The 23,325-nt window shown below is 40.3% G+C and overlaps 1 protein-coding gene across 4 annotated transcripts in view; it reads left to right on the forward strand.

Moving 5' to 3' along the window:
• Positions 1–2,455: 2,455 nt before the first annotated feature.
• Positions 2,456–23,325, forward strand: part of ctdspla (CTD (carboxy-terminal domain, RNA polymerase II, polypeptide A) small phosphatase-like a) — a 47,169-nt gene continuing 26,299 nt past the window's right edge. The window contains exon 1 of one of the 4 annotated variants that reach the window (XM_061238435.1): positions 2,456–3,082. In XM_061238435.1, coding sequence (XP_061094419.1) covers positions 3,007–3,082 — 76 coding nt within the window. In that variant the 5' untranslated portion in view covers positions 2,456–3,006. The remainder of the gene's footprint in view (positions 3,083–23,325) is intronic. The other 3 variants (XM_061238436.1, XM_061238437.1, XM_061238438.1) reach the window with 3 other exon arrangements.

Below are 23,325 nucleotides of genomic sequence, written 5' to 3' on the forward strand. Positions count from 1 at the left end.
CCAAGGAAATAAACAAGGAGCATTTTTTCAGTTTTCTGTCTTTGACTTGCTTACTTGCCATTAGCGTACCGAACAGCCAAGTTCACTTCACATTTACTTTGGCATAGTTTTCTGTGTAAATAATTATGATGTTTGTGTCTTAATTTGGAGTCAAACAAATGTATAATCCAAACAATTACAAATTGTCTCATACTGTTCAGTGCTTGTGACCTTACAGAAATGTACATGGAAGAGAAGGAACAACTTACAGTAACATCGGATGTGGGATGAATGATGTGCAAATACTTGTTTATTAGATTTTTTTAGTATCGTAATCCCAATATGTTGCACTTGTTAAATTGTATATATAATCATTTCCCCACATCATTGCTCCCTGCTAAATCTGTCACTGCCCTGTCTGATGTCCTCGTCTCACTTGAGCATTCCTGTCGCCAAAGCTTGGGATTTCACTAGTCATTTTGTAAAGGCCTGTGAAAAGGTTTATCTTGCCCCTCTTCTTACTGTAACAGGACCTGACTATACATGACAACAATGGCACACTGTACTTCAGTTTCAAGAGGTCAGTCCCGAGGCTGTAATCCGAAACAGCTTCTGAAGTGGGGAGATGAGATTGTTAAACAGTGAAGAAATCTAATAGTTTAGGCTCTGACGCAAAACAATGCAGATCCAGTTCCAACCCTAAATTCAGCACAGTACTGACCCACACCCTTGCAGTACTCCAAATCATTCATTACCTGTTTCTTATACTGTTCTATTATCTTGCCCTTACAGTACATACAGTATAAACACACACACACACACAAATGAAGATGGACTCTCGTCGGGCTAGTTTACATTTGTTTTATTGTACAGACCTGACTACAGATATTCAAGGATCATGTTAGAGCAACATACAAAAAGGGAAGTAAGAGGATACCTCTAGTGTATCTGCAGTGTTGGCATGTGGCCATCAAAACACTTTGGCTTCTTTATTTCAAGATGATATCTTGATATTCCTGATGGAAATGCAGTTAATTCATCTGACATTCTATGAGAAAATCAATTCCCTATTTCGATTTTGGTTTAGTCCAATTTCTCTGTGATGAAAAATGCATTCTGATGTCTGTGTGTTTGCAAACTCAGCGAGAGGGTAAAATATACACATAAGAAGGCCGCACTGACAACTACTATGAGAGACTCAGAGAGTTCACTATGAGAAGTTCACTATGATAAGTTCACTCAGGATGTAACATAAAAACGTATAACTTTGGTTAAATGCAAAAGCGGTGTACTGTATGAGAGAGGCTTTACAAAACAGGTGGTTTGATAACACATGTTCATGTAACATATTACAGTCTTGATAGCATATGAATCTAGACTGTAAAACATAATTGAAACCTGCACCTCGCTTGATGCAATGCAGGTTATAGTCATCAACACAGGTGTTAGAAGGGATGGAGATTTGATGATAGTGGTGTTCAATGATGACTATACTGAAGTCTAAAAAAATTTTTAGATGATGAAATGTGCATATCTGTTGAATTTGCAGCTGATAATAATTTTATGCAACAAAAATGAAGATTTCTGTTTAGAATTTAATGCAAATGTATTTTACTTCATCTTCAGGATTTGTTTACATACTGAAATTTGTATTTTATTGTAATAATTATGTACTATAACATTTATACTTTGAGCATACAATAAAAACACAAAAGATGAAAATGTGAAAATGTGTACTACTAATCAACTCATGCTATATTATTTATATTTCCCCCATTAAATTAATTTAAAACAAAACTGATATTATCGCAATTTAAATTATATAGAAATATATGTTCACATTAGCCTATTATAGAGGGAACGAGGACATTTTGGCGGGAATCATTTAACAACCTATATATACTGTAGGCCTAATCGTGACAATGTTGAGTGCTTTCATTCATTTTATGATGTATATCTGGCTTTCAGTCTAATCGGGGGAGATTCGTACACAGTGAAATTAATAAACAACTTTAACCGAAATTAATCTTTGCTGGAATCTGTCACCGGTAGTTTGCACATGTTAACACATTCTAAAAGTGTCCTGTATTTCACTACTGTAATTTTGCATAGCCTTCGGTCATAGTGCTGAAAGGCAAAATGACAAAGTGTTCAGAATTGCTCGTTTTAGATCACATTCAAAACCCTTCGACATCATCTTTAGCACAACCATCAACCACCTCACTAATGCACTCTTAGTTCTTTGTTGTGTGAACTGTAGCGAATAAACTGACGAAAATCGACAAGTTCTATTTAACCACAAAACCGTTTACTGTGTTACGTGCTGGCATCCTTATGTTTCATCACACCCACGGCTGGTCTGGGTCGTTTTTTATTATGAGCTATCTTGTAGCCTATAATCGTGAGGTGCTCACACAAAGCAAGTGTGTCTATATTGTATTCCAGCACGCGTAATAATCTTTTCCTGATTTTCCCTTCTTTTTCTTTTTTCATTTTGGGAAGGAGGGAGGAGGGCTCCTGTGGAAACCGCCTCCTTCACCCAGTCCGCGGTGCTACAGTATTGCTAGTCGGTCTGTGGAGTGAAAACGCTCATCGCCTCCATGTTGGAAAGAACACACAGAAACAATTCATCATTTGTTAAGATAAACCCCAAAGTAGGATTACATTGTTGCATGCCTTGACTAAATCGCTGGCACAAATTTCGGAGAGACGAGGGCTGCTTTCCCCGCGAGAGCTAAATCTATGCGGGATACAGTCTACTTGAATTACCGTGGCTAGGTAGCTAGCAAAGTTCGGTTCGATTTATGCTTTTTATTTTTATTTTTACGTGCTTATGCGTCAAGGAATATATGGCATTCGCTCTATGGTGAACAAAAGGGGGCCTGCGCTCTATGTTCGGACTACGTTGTTTTTTAGTGTTCAGCCAGCAGTATCGACACTGTTTTCCTACCAAGTAGACCAGTTAAAAAGCTGTCTGGCTATATATTCTGAAATAAAGTAAATTAAGAGGAATAACATCCAGTTTCCATGGACAACACGTCCATAATTACCCAGGTTGCTAACCCAAAGGAGGAGGAGATCCTTTCTTCAAGTCAAGAAAAAGGTAAGACTTAAACATTTCCCTTTGCAAACGGCTAGTGCTCTATTGATGCATCAGAATAGCCCGTCTGTTTTGACAGTTTGCAAGTTTCATTTTTCGAATCGAAGTTGCAGCATTGTTACAATGGAATTCCGGTTGCGAGAGAGTGACTAAAGTGTCAATGATCTCGGCAAACATGATAGCTTGCTAGCTTTTACGAAGATTGGAGGCAAAGGTGAAAACTTTTGACCGTAAAGCATGTAGCTCGTTACGTACAATATAGCAAAAGCTAGCTTGTGTGAACGGGTGTTGTCAGTAACCATAGTAGCATAACATGAATTTCAAATATCGATGTGTAATGCCGTGTTGGCTAGGCATTGTATGAAGGGGTAACATTAGCTAAATAGCCCATGCATCATTTTTCGCGAACATTAGACAACTTTTATCAACATCACATTTTTTACTTTATTAAGTGTGGGCGACGACCTCTTAAATACATGTCAACGTTGGATAGCTACGTTAGCTGTCTAATTTAGGACGTGGCTTGTATTTGCTGAATTTGTCATCTAGCAGCCTTGGTTATGATGTAGCTAACATTAGCTAGCTATATAAAGATGTAACCTTAGCTTCAACACAAATAACCAACTACGTTAGGTTGCTTGCCCAGCAGCTGAAAAAAACGCTCTTGTTTTGAATGAGACCAGCCAGCAAGTTATTACGTTAGATATCATAGATACCCAACCATTTGCTGTCTTGGACATTAAATCAGCAAACTACAGTACGTACAGTGTTTCTACAATTGCTAGCAGTTATTATACCCTTGGTTTTTGCAAATCAGTACAGCAATATTACCTAGGCGCAAACTTGCATGCAACATGGCGTATCGTCCTCTGCTGTCATTCAGTTTATTAGGCTGTCAACGTCCTGTAGGATATAATCGAGGTTATATACCAACAAGTCATCCAGCCTATCTGCCTGAGCATGTGTTTTTGTTTATGAAATATGACCCAATGTAATCGACATTAGTCAGACATGTGAAAACAGCTTTTTAACAGATAACGAATAAAACACCAAGCCACATCGATTTCGGACAGATGCATCAAGCTAACATTAGCTCTATTGATGGTGAAAAAATGCATAGCTAGCTGAAGTTAGCTGATTAACCACCGGAGTATTAATTTAATTATTTCCACATGATTGTCCCTTTGGTGTTTATAACACAAAGCCTTTACATTTAAAAAAATGTAGCCTGTATCTAATCCTAAAGACAGCTTCCTTGTGTGGGTGTGAATAGCAGCGGCCAGCACACTGATGAAGTTTTAGGTTATCTCGCTGTTGAAGCAATGAGCAATGCAATAATATCGCACTGCTTAGTAGCACGTGGTTGTAGCCTGAGCAGCCTACTAAAGTCAAAAGTGGTTCGTACCTACAAATTAATAGGTGACCAAATACATTGTTTGAACTCTTATACATGAGCATGGAAATGTAGTTTCTATATTCTTATTTGAGCAATTCTTGAAACTAATTTCACCCCCTTTGCCTTTTCTGCTTTGTAAAATGGCCCAGTCCACCACTTAAATATGTTTGTAGCTCTGTTGTATTCATTTAAATTGGCCTTGTGTACAGAAATTGACAGCTAAATTCCTACTTTGGTAGGTGTTGTGAAAGGGTGCATGCAGACGTTTTTAAAATGTATTTATGAATGGCAGTGCACGGTGCAGTTGTATTCAAACAGCTGAACTAAATTAGTACTTCACCAAAATATTGTGATGGTAAGAGAGTTGAGCTCCTGCCCCAACAACACTGGACTCTTGACTTGCGGCAATTTACCAATGAGGACTGTGTCACTGGCTCTTGAGTTTCCCCTTCTTCTTCAGCAATGTTATCCGTGGAGGCCCAGTGTGGGGAATCCACTCTACAGTATGCTTACCAGCTTTCAGTGCTGTACTCTACTTGGTCTGAGTGGATGGGGGAGCAGGGACTACTTTACCACTATTCTGGTCTATGAAAATCCAACTGGAGCCTCCTAAAAGCCCACATTCATGCTTGGTTGCATATCTAAAGGGCCAGGTCAAAATCGTGCATTTCAGAAATATCTTGGCTGTTTCCTCGCTGTGAGCTTTTCCGGGTGGTTTGGGGTTTTCCGGCTCTCCTCAGTGACTTCACAGGTCTGGAATGAGGGAGGTGTAGCCGACCTTCACGGCATGGCTTCCTTCAGAAAGAAAGAAGGGGCCCAAGCGCAGAGGAACAGACTAATCCTGCAAGACAAAACACTTGTGATTTAGCTTGAAAGGAAAAAACATTGAGTTCTTTCTCTTTGAGTGATTTCATCAGTGCTTGTAGAATTTCTCGTTATTTAATTTTGGCATGAACTGTTCACTGATTTCAGTGTTTGTGAGCACACACCAACTCCACAACAGCCATGCATGCTTGTTTTACAGTTATTAGAGGGAATTGCAGCTGGCAAAGTATGACCTCTCAATTTTTAAGTTAGCCAGTTTTTTCCCTCTAAGTGCGTCATATTTTATTTTATTTTTTTCCCTGGCTGAAGAGGTTTAGAGTTTGTTCAACCCCCCCACTGAGAGGGACGTGCATTGCTTTTATGGCTTAACATAGCAAGTGTACAATTTTTAGGAGCAGTACTGTAAATATTGTAGGCTAAGAAAACATAATATATACCAAAAATGAATAAATTATTAATAAAATGTATAATATGCTTGGGAGTAATATATGTCTTATTGCTCTTTTGGTTCAGCTAATGGCCACAATTCCTGTTGTCCAAAAATGAAGGTAAAGGGCACTGGGCCATTTACTAGTGGGGCAATGTCTGAACACCAGCAGGTACCTTATACATGGGAGACTCAAGGAAGGTTTTTTCTCTACTCAGTCCACTGGTGATATCATGATATGGCCTTGCCCACGTTAATTTAATGAAAACGGTGTAAATGGTTGATCAGTCATGTGATTTGTTTCTTTTTGAATATGAATTTTAGAATTTCAGGTGACAGTCTGCACTTTAAACTATTCATTTTTTCAGTTCAAATCCAATGTGGTGGACTCCAGAGCCAAAAGAACAAATTGTACCACTGTCCAAATACTTATGGACTACACTGTATGTATGTTTACTGATTGCTAACATGATGTCACTACCTGCCTGATGTAATATGTCTTATATATAACCTGTACAACGTTTACATGGGTGTTTGTCTGACAAAGACCTTGCTGGTTGAACTGTTGCAAGAATAAATCTATTGGAACAAAATACAGTGTGCAAACATCATCTTCATTCTCTCTGATAATTTAATATTTTGTCCTGCACCTGTACGGTACTTGGGTTGGATGTGGTCAAGAGCCTTTTTTCTTTGTTTGAAATGTAGAACCGGTGCCATTGATGCCTGGTCCCTATGAGAGTCATATAAAAATATTTTGATATGTGTTAAAATGGCTCTGATTCCAAAATCATTACCCACAGGTTTTATGTCACCGAAGTAGGCTAATTGCATTTAACATTTTCTTTAAATTCACTATTTCTTTGAACGTGCTCATATCATATACCATGGCTTAATACGGATTGTACTGTTTTGTGTTGGAGCGGCAGGCAACTCATGGGTCGGAAGTTTGTATCATCCCTACGTTGTGAATCGATACCCTTCACAGGTACAGTGCGCGTAAACCTGTTACTGTATCGTCTGAGGGACAGGAAAGGTGCGAGGTGCGCTTGCCAGACAGAATGGCCAAAGGCTGTGAGGCGGTTCCAGCATTGGGGACCGGCTACTACTAAGGAGACATGAAGCTGCTTTGAGTCTGCGAGGGGAAAGAAGCTGTCGTGCCTCCACCGGTTCTTTGTGTGCTGTGACCGACTGAGGCTCACAGCAGGAGAGCGGCTGTAATGGAACCCGCCGCGGCTGTCGGGTAATGGGAACGGACAGTAAACACGTACCAGTCAAGTAGCCGAGGTAGACAATAAAAAGTGCCGGGTTTCTTTTTGTGTCTTTCTTATTTTCATAGTGCAGATGGCACTCTGTGGTTGTTTGCGATATTAGCCCCAGGTAGGGAGCCCCTGCAAAGACTGGAGCGCAACTTCCTTGCTGACACAGCCATCCGATTACAAAGAGATTATGTCCTGCCGCACATTCCTGAGGATAAAAGACGTTGGTGCTTCCTGTCTTTTCTCACACAACCGATTTCACACGACTAAATTTCTTCCGAGGCATATCATATTATCACTTGGCCGTGTCATACTACCATTTTTTGTGTGTGTGTGTGTGTTTGCGTGGGTGTGTGTGCTTACCAATGAAAAAAAACTGTTTCATTTTTTGTTAGGGTTGTCTTTTCTAAGAAAGATGGCGCCTAGTTACTGTCATTACATGGCAGTTTTTCCCAATTCTGGTCTTCTGAACCTTTTCGGAGTTAATGCCCTTAGCTCTGAAAAAAGCCTGTCATTAATTAATGGTGGAGTTAAGCACAAGGGCAAAGTGCTGTCATTCCCAAATCCTTTTCAGCAGGGCTCTATTTAGGCTTGTTTGAGCTTTTAATTGAAATTGATTTTAATTTTCCATATTAACACTTGGTTTTAAAATAAAGAGAGAAAGAACAGAATTTGTTCTTTAGTTAATTCTTGCTTGCATCTCAAATACATTTCAAGGACCCGTCTCAACTGCTCAAACTCAATTAGTGCATTTGGCATTTCAATTATTTGAACAGGACACCCAATTAATTTACATTTTGTCGAAAGCGATCCATGTTATTACCTCAGAAGGCACAAATGAACTGAAATTATGTGATTTTTCTATGTCTGTTACTGAGAATACTTTCAGCTGTGCAGTTCTTCTGCAATAATAATTGGATCATTTGTCAATTAGCAACTTAATCAAGCCTAATTAATTGAGCCCAGTGGGGGTGAGAGCCCAGTATACACATGGGTAGTCTTGCATAGTGATGGAAAAAAATACCGATTATGGTATGGCACTGTACTCTCCCTCTCAAATTACGGATAAGCCCTTGTTTAAGCGCTCAACTTCTAAACCCGTGAAAAGATGCAATATTAAGCAATAGTTGGCATGAAATTAAGACTTTACTTGCAGCGTGAGGGGGAGTTGTAGTCAAGCCTTTGGGAGAGAAGCAACCTATGATTCTTCCACCGACGGAAGAGAGTTCCAGCGAGCTTGGAGGAAAAGAACTGCGAGGAGAGAGAGAGCAGCTGGCATAGACCCAGAACGGTAGTGCGGGCGGAACCAGAACCGGCACTTGCTGTAGAGTGTCTGTTCAGAGGATGTTCAGGCTAACAGCAAGCCTGACACTTTAATGTGCTTCCACTTTGCACCTCGACTGTGTGTGGAGCAGTGTCACTATACATGAATGCATTTTAAAGGATAAAGCAGGTGAAATATTTGGGCCATATTGATGTGTAGAAAAGCCTTTTTATGTAATAATGAATATGAGGGCATTGGTTATTCAAAATAGGATTTCAGAGTAAAAGCTTTGTCAGCTGCTAACAGTAAAGCAGTTTAATATGTTGTGAGTTGGAGTACTCCACACAATGGATTGTATTAATATTTCAGTCTGCAGATAGATTAAACAACACAAGGGCAAATTTACCCAAAACAACACAAGGGCAAATTTACCAAAAATGTATAGCACCACCACCACCACTACTACTACTACTACTACTACTAATAATAATAATAATAATAAGATTTTTATACTAAATAATAATACATTATTGTAATAATTATTTCCTTATTATAAATGCATTCTGGGTGATACCCAGGAATCTCTACCTGGGTAACTTCAGTCATGACTGACCTGAAAAAATACGAACTACAGCATGCAGAGCTTAACCCTAAACACATTATTTTAATGAGTACATCATTTTTTTATGTATTATTATTATTTTGCACACTATTTTTGAAGAAACAAGAACCCCCCTCCCCCCTTTCGTGGTTTGATATCGTATCCACTGTTGTGTTATGGAGATGAAAACATTGAGCTGGATACTGGAAACCAAAGCTGATGCTGCTTTTGACAGAAAAAAAGCTGGTATGCTTAATATTACCTGACCTATTGGGCTGCAACCCATGAACCTCCTTCACAAAAGCTCTCTAGTTCTCTACAGTGAGAAAAACAGACTTTACTGCGATATGGTGCCAGATAGCTTCAACTGCGTATTATGTGCTTAAAGGTAGTGTGATTGATTGAATAGCCCATAGTCTAAAAAAGATAACTTCAATAATGATGTTATATGTTATATGGATAAGGTTCTAAATCTGCAAGTGTTGCCAGTAGCATCACAATGCAGGGAATCCCAGTCTGATTGAAGTCAGCCCGGAATCTCCTTTCTCTGGCTGGGGATGCATTGCAGATTGCTGAAGTCAGCTTTATCTGTGTTTCCCAGCCCTAATGGAAGGGAATTGTTCCACCTACGCACCTGTTTTGAAATACGGACGCTGCCCCCCCCCCCCCCCTGAAGGCACAAAGTCGTTCATCAAGCAGCCGGAGATTAATGCATGTTTGCCGGCCAGTCAAATTAGCATTTTTTGAAATTAGAGGCGAGACCGAAAACCCTCGGCGAATCAATCTCAGTTTATGTAGCCCCATGTGACCCGCCCGGCAAGCCATGCCCACATGCTCAGCCAGAACTGCGTGCGCCTCGATAATTAAAGATTGAGGCGCTAGCCAGGCGCAAGCAATTCTCAGGGAATACTGGTCTCCCAGGGTCCCCTCTGCTAGAATGCTCTGTGTTCGAAATCTCACTACACACTATGTATGTGTACTATCACTCGGCGTACAGTGCATAAGGCGGCTTTAGTATATGAGTAAAAAGTGAGATTGATTTTTAGACATACTATAACGTCATAATGCTGCCACTTTAACAGTGCACATTGATGATGGCAGCTAGTTGATGTAAGATTTCAAATGAAAATACATCCATGGATTGTAACTATGTTTGCTTAGCATAGTTAAGGTCTTGACCACGTCTGCATGCTTTTATGCATTTAGTTGCTGCTAAATGATTGGCTGATTAAATAATTGCATTAACAAGCTGGTATACTGGTCTACCTAATAAAGTAGTCACTAAGTCTAGTAAACTAGTACCAGATTTTGGTTGCAGCCCCTGTGAAAGCCTGGGGCCAGTGAGTCAAGCCTCTGAATGGTCTTCTCTTAGGAACACACCCCATTGTCTCCATCATTAAACAAATATGGAAAGCGGAAGAGGACCTGTCACTCAAGTCTATCTATGAACGATTAGAGCCTGTGGACGCAGTTGATTGACTGATTCATAAAAGTGGTTCCAGAGTCATACTGTAGTAGAAACTTTGATTTGGAATGTTGAAATGGGGAGATCCTTGTAGTGAAACCATACTCCTAGAAAGCAGGCCTCTGTTCAGAACGGTGCACTTCCCACCTACTGCATCAGGATTGAATTCCAACCACCTGCTGAATATTTTAAAGCACCATGAAGCTATTTTAGGGAACCTATCTGGTTTGGTGTCTGTCAGCGTATGACTGCTTCAGCTGGGAAGTCTGCCATTAAGAGCCACTCAATCAGCACAGTGCATTCTCTTTCATTAATATTCATGCAACTTCATGTTTAACAGGAATGATAATCCAAGGCAGTGAAAACGAGATGGTTTTTGCTGTCTTGTATCCGAAAGGCTGTTGGACATGGACATGGCTGTTGGTTATGTGGCCAGTTAAAAAATGTGTTGTCAATGTATGAATACCCGCACCTCCATTTCTTGATGTCAGGTATCAGGTTCAAACGTCAGTTTTGGATTGGTGGAAACAATGATTGTGCATCATTGGGATGGTCAGGTTGTGTTTCTTTCACATCCAAAAAGGTAACGTTGTCCTGTTGCTATATTCGCTGACTCCCCCGTTAGCTCTTCTGGAGGACGGATATTCACGCACTGCCCTCAGCAGGACATAAATTCTCTTTGTTGTGGAGGTTTTACAGCTTCATTGGAGAGAACATTGTGTGCTGAAGTTGAACATAAGGTCGTGCTGTTTCCCATGCAACCTAAACCCACATTTCGCCACTTATACCATAACACAAATAAATACGTTGGTGTAATGACATCGGCAGCCCCCTTTTTATATAGTTTTCTTCATTAAGCTTGTTAAATGGCAAGACAGGTATTGCCATTTCCCTCTCTGTCAACTACACACATTGCATTTGGCAGTAAACTCCCTAGACAGCTTTGCTGTAATACCTTTAAGCCATGCAGGTATCACAGGATGAGCAGGAGTTTACATAATCCGATTGGTACAGCTCTGAGGAAGTATGGCTTGGCCTTTTAAATAGCATGTTGGCAAACAAATAGAAGCTGCTTGGCACCTTTCCTGAATCAGACTTCACAATCTGGACCCTCACAAAATATGAGTGGCACATTACATAGGGCAACTGACCGTTTACATTTCACATCATATGGCTAGCTTCTGAAGTTCCTTCAGTGTGTCACACTGCCAATGCAAGAGGCTAAAAAATAAGTCCTAATACCGAATAAAGTGGTCACTGACTGTATACGTACTGTATGTACAGTATTGTTTGTAATATGCATGTCATGTTATTTCTATTTGAAATGTATCCTTTTTTATAAATGTAATCATGCAATCAGTACAAACCCACACCGATACTTGCATCCTGCATTTCATTGGAAAATACAGAAACTGGATGATAACTTTTGTAGGATTATCAGATGCATGTTATTGACTCTGTATTTCAGTTAGTTTAACTTTTAGAGTAAATAAATTTTTTGTACACTGCGAAAGTTTGAAAGAATGTTTTCACAAATCATCCATAATTTGGAGAGAACAGCAAGTGTCCTTCAGTTTGAATTCTATGACATAGATTTTTAATCCCAGTGTGCATAAAAAGGAAAATTAAATTCAAAAGTTGGTTTTCCATTCAGCTTCATAACACTATAGTGAGCACTTTATTAGGTATTTATTCAACTTATTTTTTTACTTACTTCTGCTGCTGTAGCCTATCCACATAGAGGTTTGGCAGATTGTATGTTCAGAGATGCTCTTTTACATTCCACTGTTGGAATGCAAATTTATTCCTCATTCTGACATTTGGTATGGAAACAGCTGAACCATTAACCATGACTGCATGCTTGTATGCATTTAGTTGCTGCCACATGATTGGCTGATTAAATATTTGCATTACCTGGCTGGTGTACTGGGCAACCTAATAAAGAGCTCAGTATGTGTATACTGAGCAGGACATTTCTTTCTTACTTATTTATCCTATCGTACCTAGAGGTGCTCCAGATTTCAGTTGTTTTGAAATGTTTGTAATGAAAACACCAAGCCATTCTTATCTTGATGGGTCAGATCTCACACAATTCTTCCTGATCTGTAACCACTGCTCTTAGCTCCAGCTTGGGTATCACTCACCGAGAATCTTGACCAGAGCGAGTTCAGGTTCACTCAGGTTTCCTGAAATGACACTTAATACCCAAACTTCATTGCACATAGGCTTTCGAATCTCACAGTTGTGCGTGTTATGTTTCACTGAGATATTTTACACAATGTGGAACCTTTGTAATAGATCAGATTATATATTTACGTGTGACCAGTCGAGATGGCCAAGAGACTTTGCTTTGGCAAAATATGTCTGTGGCTGTTTATCCATTTCGGAGTCTGTCACCGGCAGCCATCCATTTTGAAAGAGCAGCCTAATCTTTAATAAGAACTGCATGTATGATGGACTGCTGAAATATTATATCTCCAGAGTTATGGATAACCTCAGTGATAAGTTTAGCGCATGATGACAGGTGCCCAAATGGACACGTTGACTGCATGCCTTCTTCTGTACATGACGTTATTTCAGGGAAACTGAACTCATCAGTGGGCTCTCAGTTTGGTACAGTAGTTTTGGGCTTCCTGCTGTGCCCCGTGTTGCAAACCTTCGCTATTTGTATCTGAGCTTCAAAGGCAGATTTAATTTGCAATGACAATCTCTCCGCAGGGACAAAATAAACGGTGTTAACTAGACAGCTTTACAGTCAGATTTTCTAAAACGCATGAACCTTCCAGGCATTTTGTCTAAGAACTGCTAAATGTAGCATTTTGCCCTGTTAAGTGTAGTGCAAGCCTCCTGAAAGAAGTAATGTTGTTCATGAAACTTTGTAAAGCACCTACCTGCTGTATTACCTACCCACAGCGCAATGAGAGAGGGAACTCAAATTTAATTATGGTGTTTAATGCTTGCAAAAAGTTTACCCTAGCTGAACAGCGGAATTTAAGATTTAACTTTTCCTGCAGCTCTGAATCAATGTAATTACACGTGCAATTACTTCCAACATGTTATAAAACTGTTTTTCTGTTTTGAACATGTATACCGCTGTTATATGACTCCATTTCCGCAGCCTACCACTGGGATGGAGATAAGGTAGCTGGGTCTTTCTGCACGAACTGCATTTGCATCCATCCATCCATGCATACATACATTTTCATTAGCTCGTATCAGCCTTCAAGGCTGCTGCAGCAAGTTCTAACAGGCACGTGGTGTTCAGTGGACCACACTGTGGATATGATATCATCAGTCTATCGGTGCGCTCACAAGCAGAAGGAATAGTTTACAGACACGCGTGCCCCCCCCCCCCCTCCCCCAATGGCATGTCTGTATATAGTGAAGAAGCCAGAGCAGCTGGAATAAAACTCAACCCAAGGTTGAACCACCACACTGGAGTATGGACCCCAGAAGTGACCACACTGCATTGCACTGAATTACATTACACGCAGTCCACTGGTTATCATTAGAGGGTTTCCGCATTTCCGTTCTTCTGCACTGCTATGCGTTCTTTTTGCCTCAAAGCCATGCTTTGGTCCTTAATATCTCCCTGGTCCACATTGGGTCAACCAGGGTAAAAGGATGTGGTTGTGGCGAAGGGATTGTTCCGAGTAGCCTGTTATCAAAATTTGGACGTTCTCCACCATCTCCAATTGGGAGTATGACACACTGTGGTCAGACAAGAAAAGCAGCCAGTAGTCTTTGGTTTGAGGCTTTTGGCTCAAGCTTTTGACTTGACCTTGCTTGTCTGAATGCAGAAATGTGGCTAATGTGTGCTGAATGGGTCCCAGAAAGGGGGCATGGTCTCTAATTTGGCTCAGATGCTAATAATAATAGCACCTTCGTGACATGGAATGAATTTTCCCTCATTTCCTATTCTGTCACTCTTCACTATCCTCAGCTGACGCCAGTGATGAAGGCACGTGTAGCAGGATTAAGCACCGAGAGAGAAAATGGAGATATAGAGCCATACAGAAGTGTCAAAGAAACTTAAACCTGCTACCTGCTTCAGGCTTTATAGTCATACAAATTCCCATCCCATCCCATATTTTCAGCATTTTTTTTTACTTTTTAAAATGTGTAAGCTCATTCCAGCCTAAACGATTGTGTATTTACGAATACATTAATCCCCTGTATAGGCGTAATGGATCTAATGCCAGCATACCCGTTTTTTTTGTAAGACTAAGACTTCACTTTGAATTGCTGTAGAAATTTCCTCTAAATCTACTAATGTGATGTGAATGAGTGCTGACAAATTGCCAAAAAAGACAAGCCTCTTCTCCTACAGTATACAGTGCAGTCCGTATGTATTTGGACAATTGGTACAATTTCTATTCTTTTGACGCTTGTAGTTCAGCGCATTGGATTTGAAATGAAACAATAAATGTGAGGTCAAAGTGCAGACCGTCACCTTTAATTTAAGGGTATTTACTATTTGTCTATATCGGGTGATGGTGTGTAGGAATCACATCTCCCCTCTGCTGGACCACAGAGCCAAAAGAACCAAAATTGTACCAACTGTCCAAATACATATGGACTGCAGTGTGCACAGCCTGTAAATAGAGAATAAGTGCTGCAGGTTCTGCACTGTATGTGTGCGTTCTGGGGATACGTTGAAGGATCCGCCATGACACGTGAGCCCCTGCGGCGGTGGCTTTGGATGTGGCCGCCCGCTGCGTCCACGTAACAGGGCCTCGACGTAGCGCGTGCCTCCGATGCATGACTCATTCTCGCCTTGGCTCCGCACACATCACCGTGGGGACGGCGCCGGCACAGTAATCACGCACGCGTCCCCTCCGCACGACTCTGCCTCCATTACCGCGCCTTAGCGACCGGGCTGAGGCCCTAATCATCTCCTTCACGGTGCCGCTCCCTCTCCCCCGCAACAGCGCCGTGCAGGCCTGTGGTGATTCTGTGCGGGGTTCACACTGAACATTTTTCTCCAGGCGTTCTGCTGTTGCTTCGGTGCTTCACTGATTCGTGTCTCGATCCCGACAGTGTGCCGCCGTTTCTGTAACCTGTATTTACTGTAAATGGACTGCGCTGAAAGTCATATGAAGTGCATACTGTATTTACTGTTCTACACAATTATAAGCGGTGATAGGCGATTTCTCCAGTTTGATCAGGATCTGTTGTATTATATCTTTTGCTGGGAAGAGTTGGTAGCTCTTCGATAAGATCGCTTCACTGATCATCTCCCTTTCCTCGTTCATTACAACTCGTGGAGGAACACACAGACATCTTTTACTGATGAACTTGATTTGAGACTTCAGTATATCATTGCTTGTACCCAACAGTCAACACGTGCAGGTGGTTTCATTTAATACATTTTGCAGAAATTAACTGATATATTGCATTTCCCTTGTGCCATTTGCTGTTTAAGTGTTGTTTATCTTATAGTGCGAGTGCTGTCACCCACAGGAAATTGGCCCATAGATGTGTTCCTAAAATGCTGCTGCAGTTTATGTCTGAGTCATAAGAGACCTGAAGTAACTTTCTGTAACAAAATCAGATTTTTATGCCCTACCATCAAAGACAAAGGAGTCTTTATGTTCTTGGGTTGTTCTTCCATGATTCTGGATTTCCATTACAATTTAATTTCACACAAATATCCTTCATGTTCTTTACTGCCCTATGAATACTCATTTTAAACTTGGGGAATAGCTGTGACCTTTGTGCACTGCATTATGTTTGGAAAGAAAAGAAGAATAAAAGTGTGAAGAAAGGGAGACAGGACACATCTGATCTTTTTAGGATTCACATTGGGTGGATGTGTGTGTGGTTTGAAACAAAACGGAATACATAATATTTATTCTATAGTGTACATACTGTTTTGGAAGTCAATATACAGGCATACAACACTGAATAACAATAAAGGGAATGACTGGTTTATAATATGTACGATAATATACAGTACAACTATCACACAAGACTGAAATAGTGAGACATTGTGGTTAGCTAGCTAACAAAATAACGAATGTTTGACAAGCTAGTTAACAAGCTGTAGTTTTAGCCAGTTAGCTCGACTGTAGAACAGTTTTAGCTAGCTAATACATTTTTCTGAACAATACAAACATTCTGTGGCCCTCGAATGTAGCGTAATCAGCATATCTGGTACAGTGGCATTACTCCTGTAAATGCCTGAAGTTTTGCCTATCACACATAGGCATCTTTTAATGCTTACTGAGTGCTTTAAGCAATGCGGGTAGTCAATAAATAATAAATGGACAAAATGCAAAACTCGAATAAAAGTATGTTGATAAATTAATCTCATGTAGGCTATTATTTTATATTTCTAAAGTGTCCATCTTTGTAGTTGACAGGTTTATCATCTTCATGATCACCACTTCACCTTAATCAGCACCATAGCATCTCTAAAATAAATAAAATTAATTTAAAGAAGTTAAATATATGAAGCTGTTCTCATTATTTATTTATTTTACCTAATCATTCGAGAGTGAAAATTAAGCTTTGTGTCATTGTGTGTTATGAGCATCATATATTTGTCAATAAAGCAGGGAAAAACCTGAAAACGAGTTCTCTGACGCAATTTCTGGTCTACTCTCAGATTATGATAATTATGAATCCAATTTTCATCATACTGCCCAGAAAAATAATTATGCATTCAAAATGACATCATGCATTTACTTTCTATTTTTGTTCATATTTGATGAACAGCGACAAGCAAAATAGATCATTTATTCAATAATTATGCAATGCCAAAGTTGGGTCTGGCCACAAAATGACAAAAAAGTGTTATATATTCAACCAAGTAGTGAATTTCCAATCAGAAAAAATGAAACTTTATGTACAGTAGTTCAAAAGGTATACTAGACCTACAAAAATTTGATACTGCAATGCCTTACAATGCCTGCATGTTTTGATCAGTTCAAACAGGACCTTCATTTCCAGTCAGTTGTGTCCCTACGTTGAAACTGGGCCAGATCCACAGTGCCCTGCCCCTTCTCCTCCAAACTGCAGAAATATAAAAGGCACAGTAGTCACTTTCACTTCCTGACTTTCACAACCAAACTATATTTTATGATTATTTCAGAATTTCACTTGTATGCAGTTTTACCATCCTGTTTTCATAAATAGCGTTGTTAATTGAAAAGGCTACTCCATTTTATGGCAAACATAAACCACTTTTGCACTGGTAATATTCAGTTTAAAAACTGACAAGTACAAGTAGTCTGTTTTTATAAATTCCTGCCTCTCCATGGGGAGAAAAATATTTATTTTTATTTATCCATTTATAGTTTTGTTTATTTAGGGTTTTCCCCATAGTCAGTAATGGCTGACTATGGGGAACATTTTATTGCTTCTGTTTCTGTGTCCCTTTCAATTTGTTTTCCTGCTTCTGTTTGCTTGCAGCAGACTGTCACAATCCCCTGCATCAGCTGAGACTCATGAGAGCTGTAATTACGCTTTTAAAGAACAGGAAATTAAATCTGGGATGTGCTGGCGATGCGTCGCTGGGGACGCTGGGCCTAGTTGCGCGGGTGATATGGGTATGGAGCCTGAACCTGCTGCCGGCGCACAGGGAATTGAGGTGTCTGTGTCACGGAGCCTGCAGGGAAGGTTCCCGTCTCAGGATTTTCAGTTCATCTCAAAGGAGCTAATAGAGTTCCCAAGATACGTTTTCTTCCCCTCCGAGACAGGGAGGAAGTGTTCTTTTGGAAAAATAATCATATGAATCGCTCGCTTTCTGGTACAGTCTGATTTATGCGCGACGTCTTGCTTTTTTTAGTATCTGTCTTGATGGTCGGTTGTAGAAAAGTGCAGGAAATGTTTACGTTTGTTGTGATGTTTGAAAGTTTTTCGTTTCTGACGGTTACATCTGTCCAATAAATCGATATTGGTTTGATATTGATATCGACATATGTATATCGGTATATCAGATATAACTGATGGAGAACTTGGTGGCCCTTTTTTTGAAGAGAGAAATGTGTCCAAATAAGAACGTCCTAGTATTGAATGCCAGCTTAAATCACAGACTGTGACAGTTATTTGAAACCTCCATTAATTTATTCCATAGAGAAATTATTTTTGATCCAGAAATCCATATGCTGTATGCGCATGGTTTTTCCACTGGGTTCTGTCAGACTTCCAAGGCCTATTGGAGAATGCTGGGGGAAATATCGTGATAGTGGTGATAAGTAAAAATGTTCTGAGTATCTTGTATTGACGTAGAGGAGTTAGGCCTATATTGTGATCTCAGGGAGGTCTCAAGACTAAATATTTCCCTTAAAATGATGAAATTGCCTTATCACAAATTTCATAAGAAGATTATGCATTTATTCCATGCTCTTTACTCATGAAATAGGATGATAACATTGACTTGTAAATCCCATTTGGAATCATGGCAGTTTAATATGACCTATTCATACTTTACTATTCAAATGTATGATTTAATCATTTCTGTGATTAATTTATTTTATTTTTTTGCTTGCAGTGTGTTTATCACTTTTGGCTGTTACTAATTTTCTTGGGTTTATTGTGCTATTAGGCAGCAGTGTGGCCACCGTGGTCAAGGTTTGGTTTGTAGCCAGAGGATTGTAAGTGTTGTGTAAGTCCTGCTGTCAATACCTTGAGCAAGATACTTAACCTGATCTGCTTCTGATCTAAATTTGTAAAATTACGTAAGTCAACCTGGAGACATGCAACCATGTAAATGTTGAGTGCAAGGCTATTTACGATATCCCATCTCTTGTATTTCTCTTGGAGTGAACCTTCCTGTTCAGCTCTTTGACAACTTTCGACCAAAATATAGGCATTAATATTTACGTGTCCCCACAGTGCTATGCTAGTTATGCCTTGGATCACACCTGTCTTTCAGGTGTTAAATGTTATTCCCTGGCTGTCAACACAGAGGCATACTGTAGCACACATTGTCACTCATGTGGGATTAGTCTACCTGCTGCTGTGTCTTCATTTCTGATCTAAATTGGCATAACCTTGACACCCGTTTAATTTGGTTGAAGTAGTTCTAGTCTCAATTTTTGTACTTATTTGCAAATAAAACGTATTATAACTATATTCTGAAAGGCTTGAATAGGATATTTACAGTCCCTGTATGCTTCTGTTTATTTTCAAAATACAAGTTTTCTGTTGCGGATAATGCGCAATGGGAAATACGTACAAGTACAGCTTTGTGGTGTACAAATTCCATCTGTACGCCTACTTGTTTATTTTTTTGGGTGGGGAAGCGGTGTGTAGGGAGAGTGCAGAGAGCTCCTCTGCAGATGCTTGTGAAAACGGCCACTCTGCGACGTCTGCGTTTGGGTTTAGGGCTAGATTGACAGAACGCTCCGATGGCTCGTGCAGCTTGCCAAGACACGGTCAGATGCAGTCCAAACAGTGGAACACTTGGCATTCATTTCGAGTCCTCCCCGGCGATTGGATACACTCCCTGGCCCTGTCTGAAGGTTACCTGTCTGACTCCGCTTACAGTAACCGTCGAAGCACGGGCGTCGGACGAGGGGAGGAGTGGCCGTGGCGTGGGTTTTCCTGGCGGGGTGAGCGACGGTGCTACTGATTGGTCCGTTTATTGAGCTCTCTCGTTAATGCCGGGAAAGAGGGGCAGGCCTACAGGTGAGGAGGCGGGGTGTCCAACCACAGCAGACGAAAAGAGGGATGAGGAACGAGTCCAGAGTTTCCCTACCGGCTGTTATTCTACAGAGATGACGGTGCAAAGGGATGCTGACAGAGCACTTACAGAGACAACGGGGAGGCAAGGCTGTGTGCCGGTGTCTGAGGGTGGACATTTCGAAGGCACAGCTTGAAGAAAGGAAGAGGCACCCTGGAGAACAGATCTGTGTGTTTAATTCAGCAGATTTCAGGTTTAACACTATTTAACTGAGAGTGGCTCCAGGGATGCTCTGTGGTACAGGCTGTGTGTATGGGTATAGATTAAGGGCTTCATCTGACAAAGAGGCTGGCTCCTTGCACACCAGCTGAACTTCATAACCAAAATAATTGTCTTGTTTTTATCTATCAATCAAAAGGTTAATAATAATAATAATAATAAGTCTACTAATTTCTATTTGGACTATATTCTTCTTTACATAGGTCTTCATATTAAAATATGTATATTTGAAACATAAGAAATATTCTGAGAACCCTAGCAATAGAGGATGAAATGAACCAAATGAATGTTTGGTGAATGAATGGTGGGTGCTACACATTGTTGGTGGTTGAGGCGAGTTTCCTACTCATCACTGTAAAGCGCTTTGAGTGGCTAGAAAAGCACTATATAAAATGTCATTATCTATCTATCTATCTATCTATCTATCTATCTATCTATCTATCTATCTATCTATCTATCTATCTACATGGAGGTAAGTCAATTTATTTGGCCTATTTTACCTTGAAGGTTCATTAAAAAATTACAGTAGCGGTCCTTTGTGGGAAGGTGGCCAGGCAATCTGACGACCACGCCAACTGGTGAAGTAGGCACACACCATGACTACACTGTGATTTAGTCCAGGCTTTTAAAATGTGTGCTCTTTCCACAGTAGGTGTCTGAGACCAAGGAACCGCCGTCACAGTACGAGAGAGAGGGAGAGCTGTATTCGTGGAGGCAGAACTAATGCCACAGCTCTGAAAAGTTTCAGTTTGGTTTGTTTTTATTTGTCTTTCTTATTTTCGTTTGTTATTTTTAGTCTGGCGCCCGTGAGGGATGAAAAAATGTGTCACACCCAAAAATGATTGCTTCCGTTATCTGTATTTTCATCTGTTTGCAATTGTGCTTTGCAAAGATTTGTGGGAAAGTATTTGTTTTTGACTATCACATGATTGGCCTAGTTTGAACTGGGCTTGATCTATCACTTTCAGTTTTGTGATTGCCTTAAAATAAAATTGAGAGAACGCTTGAATATGGAGAGCTAGAAAAAGCAGCAAAACTACCAAAGGTAGATCTGATTTTTTTAAATACCAACTGCCTTTGCGATGCCTCTGCATTGATTCTAAATTTCACCATACTAGTGACTGCTGCCACAGCCAAACACTAGTTCTCAAAACTAAAAACGTACCAAGAACTGCTTAAGGAGCAGAATGGGACAATAAAGACTAAGTGGGTTATCCATGCTTTCAATTGAAAATAACAGAGCCAGGAATTTGGACCTGTAGAGCTTGGTGGATGAGTTCGTGGAGCGCAAGTTGCAACCCTAAAATCTGAGAATGTGCACTTTACCCAAATGTTAATTGTGTGATTCCATATCTAAAATTGTGAAATCAGAGGCAAATCAAGACATAATGATGGGTCTTGGGCCCAAACATTACAGAGGCCACAGTAGGTCCGCTGAGGGCGATGCACAAAGCTCACTACGGCCAAGGAGAGGGAAACAGAACTGGCCCCGCGTAATCCCAGGTCTTTTGGTCCCTGCCGCCATTGTGGTTGAAACTCAAACGGATGTGGGTAGCGTGTGACAATCACATTACTACCAGGCTTTGTATAATCATCGGCAGAGGGCTTGCCATCGGTCAATTAACTCTGCCCCAGCCAACCGTCTGAAACCCCACCAGTCCCGAATGAGGCTTGTGTTACATTTCATTGAGTGAGATAGTCGAATGGCTCTTTCTCTCTCACTCATTAGTTTTAGCGTGCTGTCAGCAGCTACATGTAATTTGGCTCTCATATCGGTTGTATTGTCCTCAGGCCTCGACAATAACCTGTTATACCCGTAAGTTGAGTACCAGACAAAACCTGGAGCTTGTCTGTGAGTTTTCTCTGTTGAATTCAGAAGTGTATATCTCACAGAATGAAAGGGTCAGTTTGGAGAGAGGCCAAGGAGCGAAGGCGACTGACCAGGCGATGACTCCTGCAGTTAGTGAGCTGTGATCAAATCTGCTCTTTCAAATGGGAAAAGCCCAGAAGCTGCTGCTTTAATCCGGTGGTGCTGGCTTGCACCCTGCTGTGCCACACCCTGTGCTGCTCGCTCGCTGCCAAGATTACAGAACCCCTGGATGCGGAACGCAGCTGCAAGCATGCAGTTTTTGTGACGGTAGTCAACAACACTGACACCATACCCAAAATCCTTTCATTTGGCAAGGTATGTTTATCCAAAATACCAAGCAGTATTTTGGATCGTCATGCAAAGTTGCATTCCATTTGCACTTCAGCAATCTTACACATCAGTGTTCACCTCTGGATAAGATGTACTGTTAGCGTGGTAGAATGCACAAAAACAATAATATAACCGAATCTGCTTTGTAGATTTTTTTGGTTTGTGATGTTGCTGTACTACAACTACAACTACATTGTGAGGAAATAAAGCCTGACAGAATATGGAAATCATGACTTGAATTCGCTATGTGCTATCATTGTCATGAATAAGGGTCATTTTGGCTTCATTGGCAAGACAGTTTTTTTTTTTGCGGATGAATTCTACTGGCGAGTGTTAGCGTTCCATCCATGATTAATAACAAATTTCCTGCCATGGTGCTCCATCGTCTATTTTTTTTTAATGTTAATGAATATATTGTGCTGGAAGATACAGCAGAATTCATGTATTACTGTCTGCCCCAGTTAACCTAACCTACTGGAATGTTTTGAGTGGGTTGAAATATTTAGCATATTATTCCTGAATTAAAATGTGAAAGGACTCTAAATTTGAAGTCTTGATGAGCCAAGTATCTGGGCTGCCTGTTTTCTATGTACAGTTGTATGATACATATTACTGATGAGTTAGGCTATTCTATTTGTCTTGGGAGTTCTGTGTTTTGAACTGAATTTTCAGATGCTTTGTTCATTTTGCCATTCCTGGCAGTTGTGTCTTACTCTATGACTCTTTAAACTCTCTACTCAATTTATAATTACCTTTAAAATTAAATTTAAATTCAAAGGATAATGTGAACGTTGAAGTTTGATTCCATAATTTCCTTTTTTAAACGGTGTTCCGAATAAAATTATTGCATGTACAGTACTTCAAATTAGTCTTTCTGCATTTGAAACTTTGGAATTAAT

The sequence above is a fragment of the Conger conger genome, chromosome 4 (genome assembly GCF_963514075.1).
Source record: "Conger conger chromosome 4, fConCon1.1, whole genome shotgun sequence".
NCBI lineage: Eukaryota > Metazoa > Chordata > Actinopteri > Anguilliformes > Congridae > Conger > Conger conger.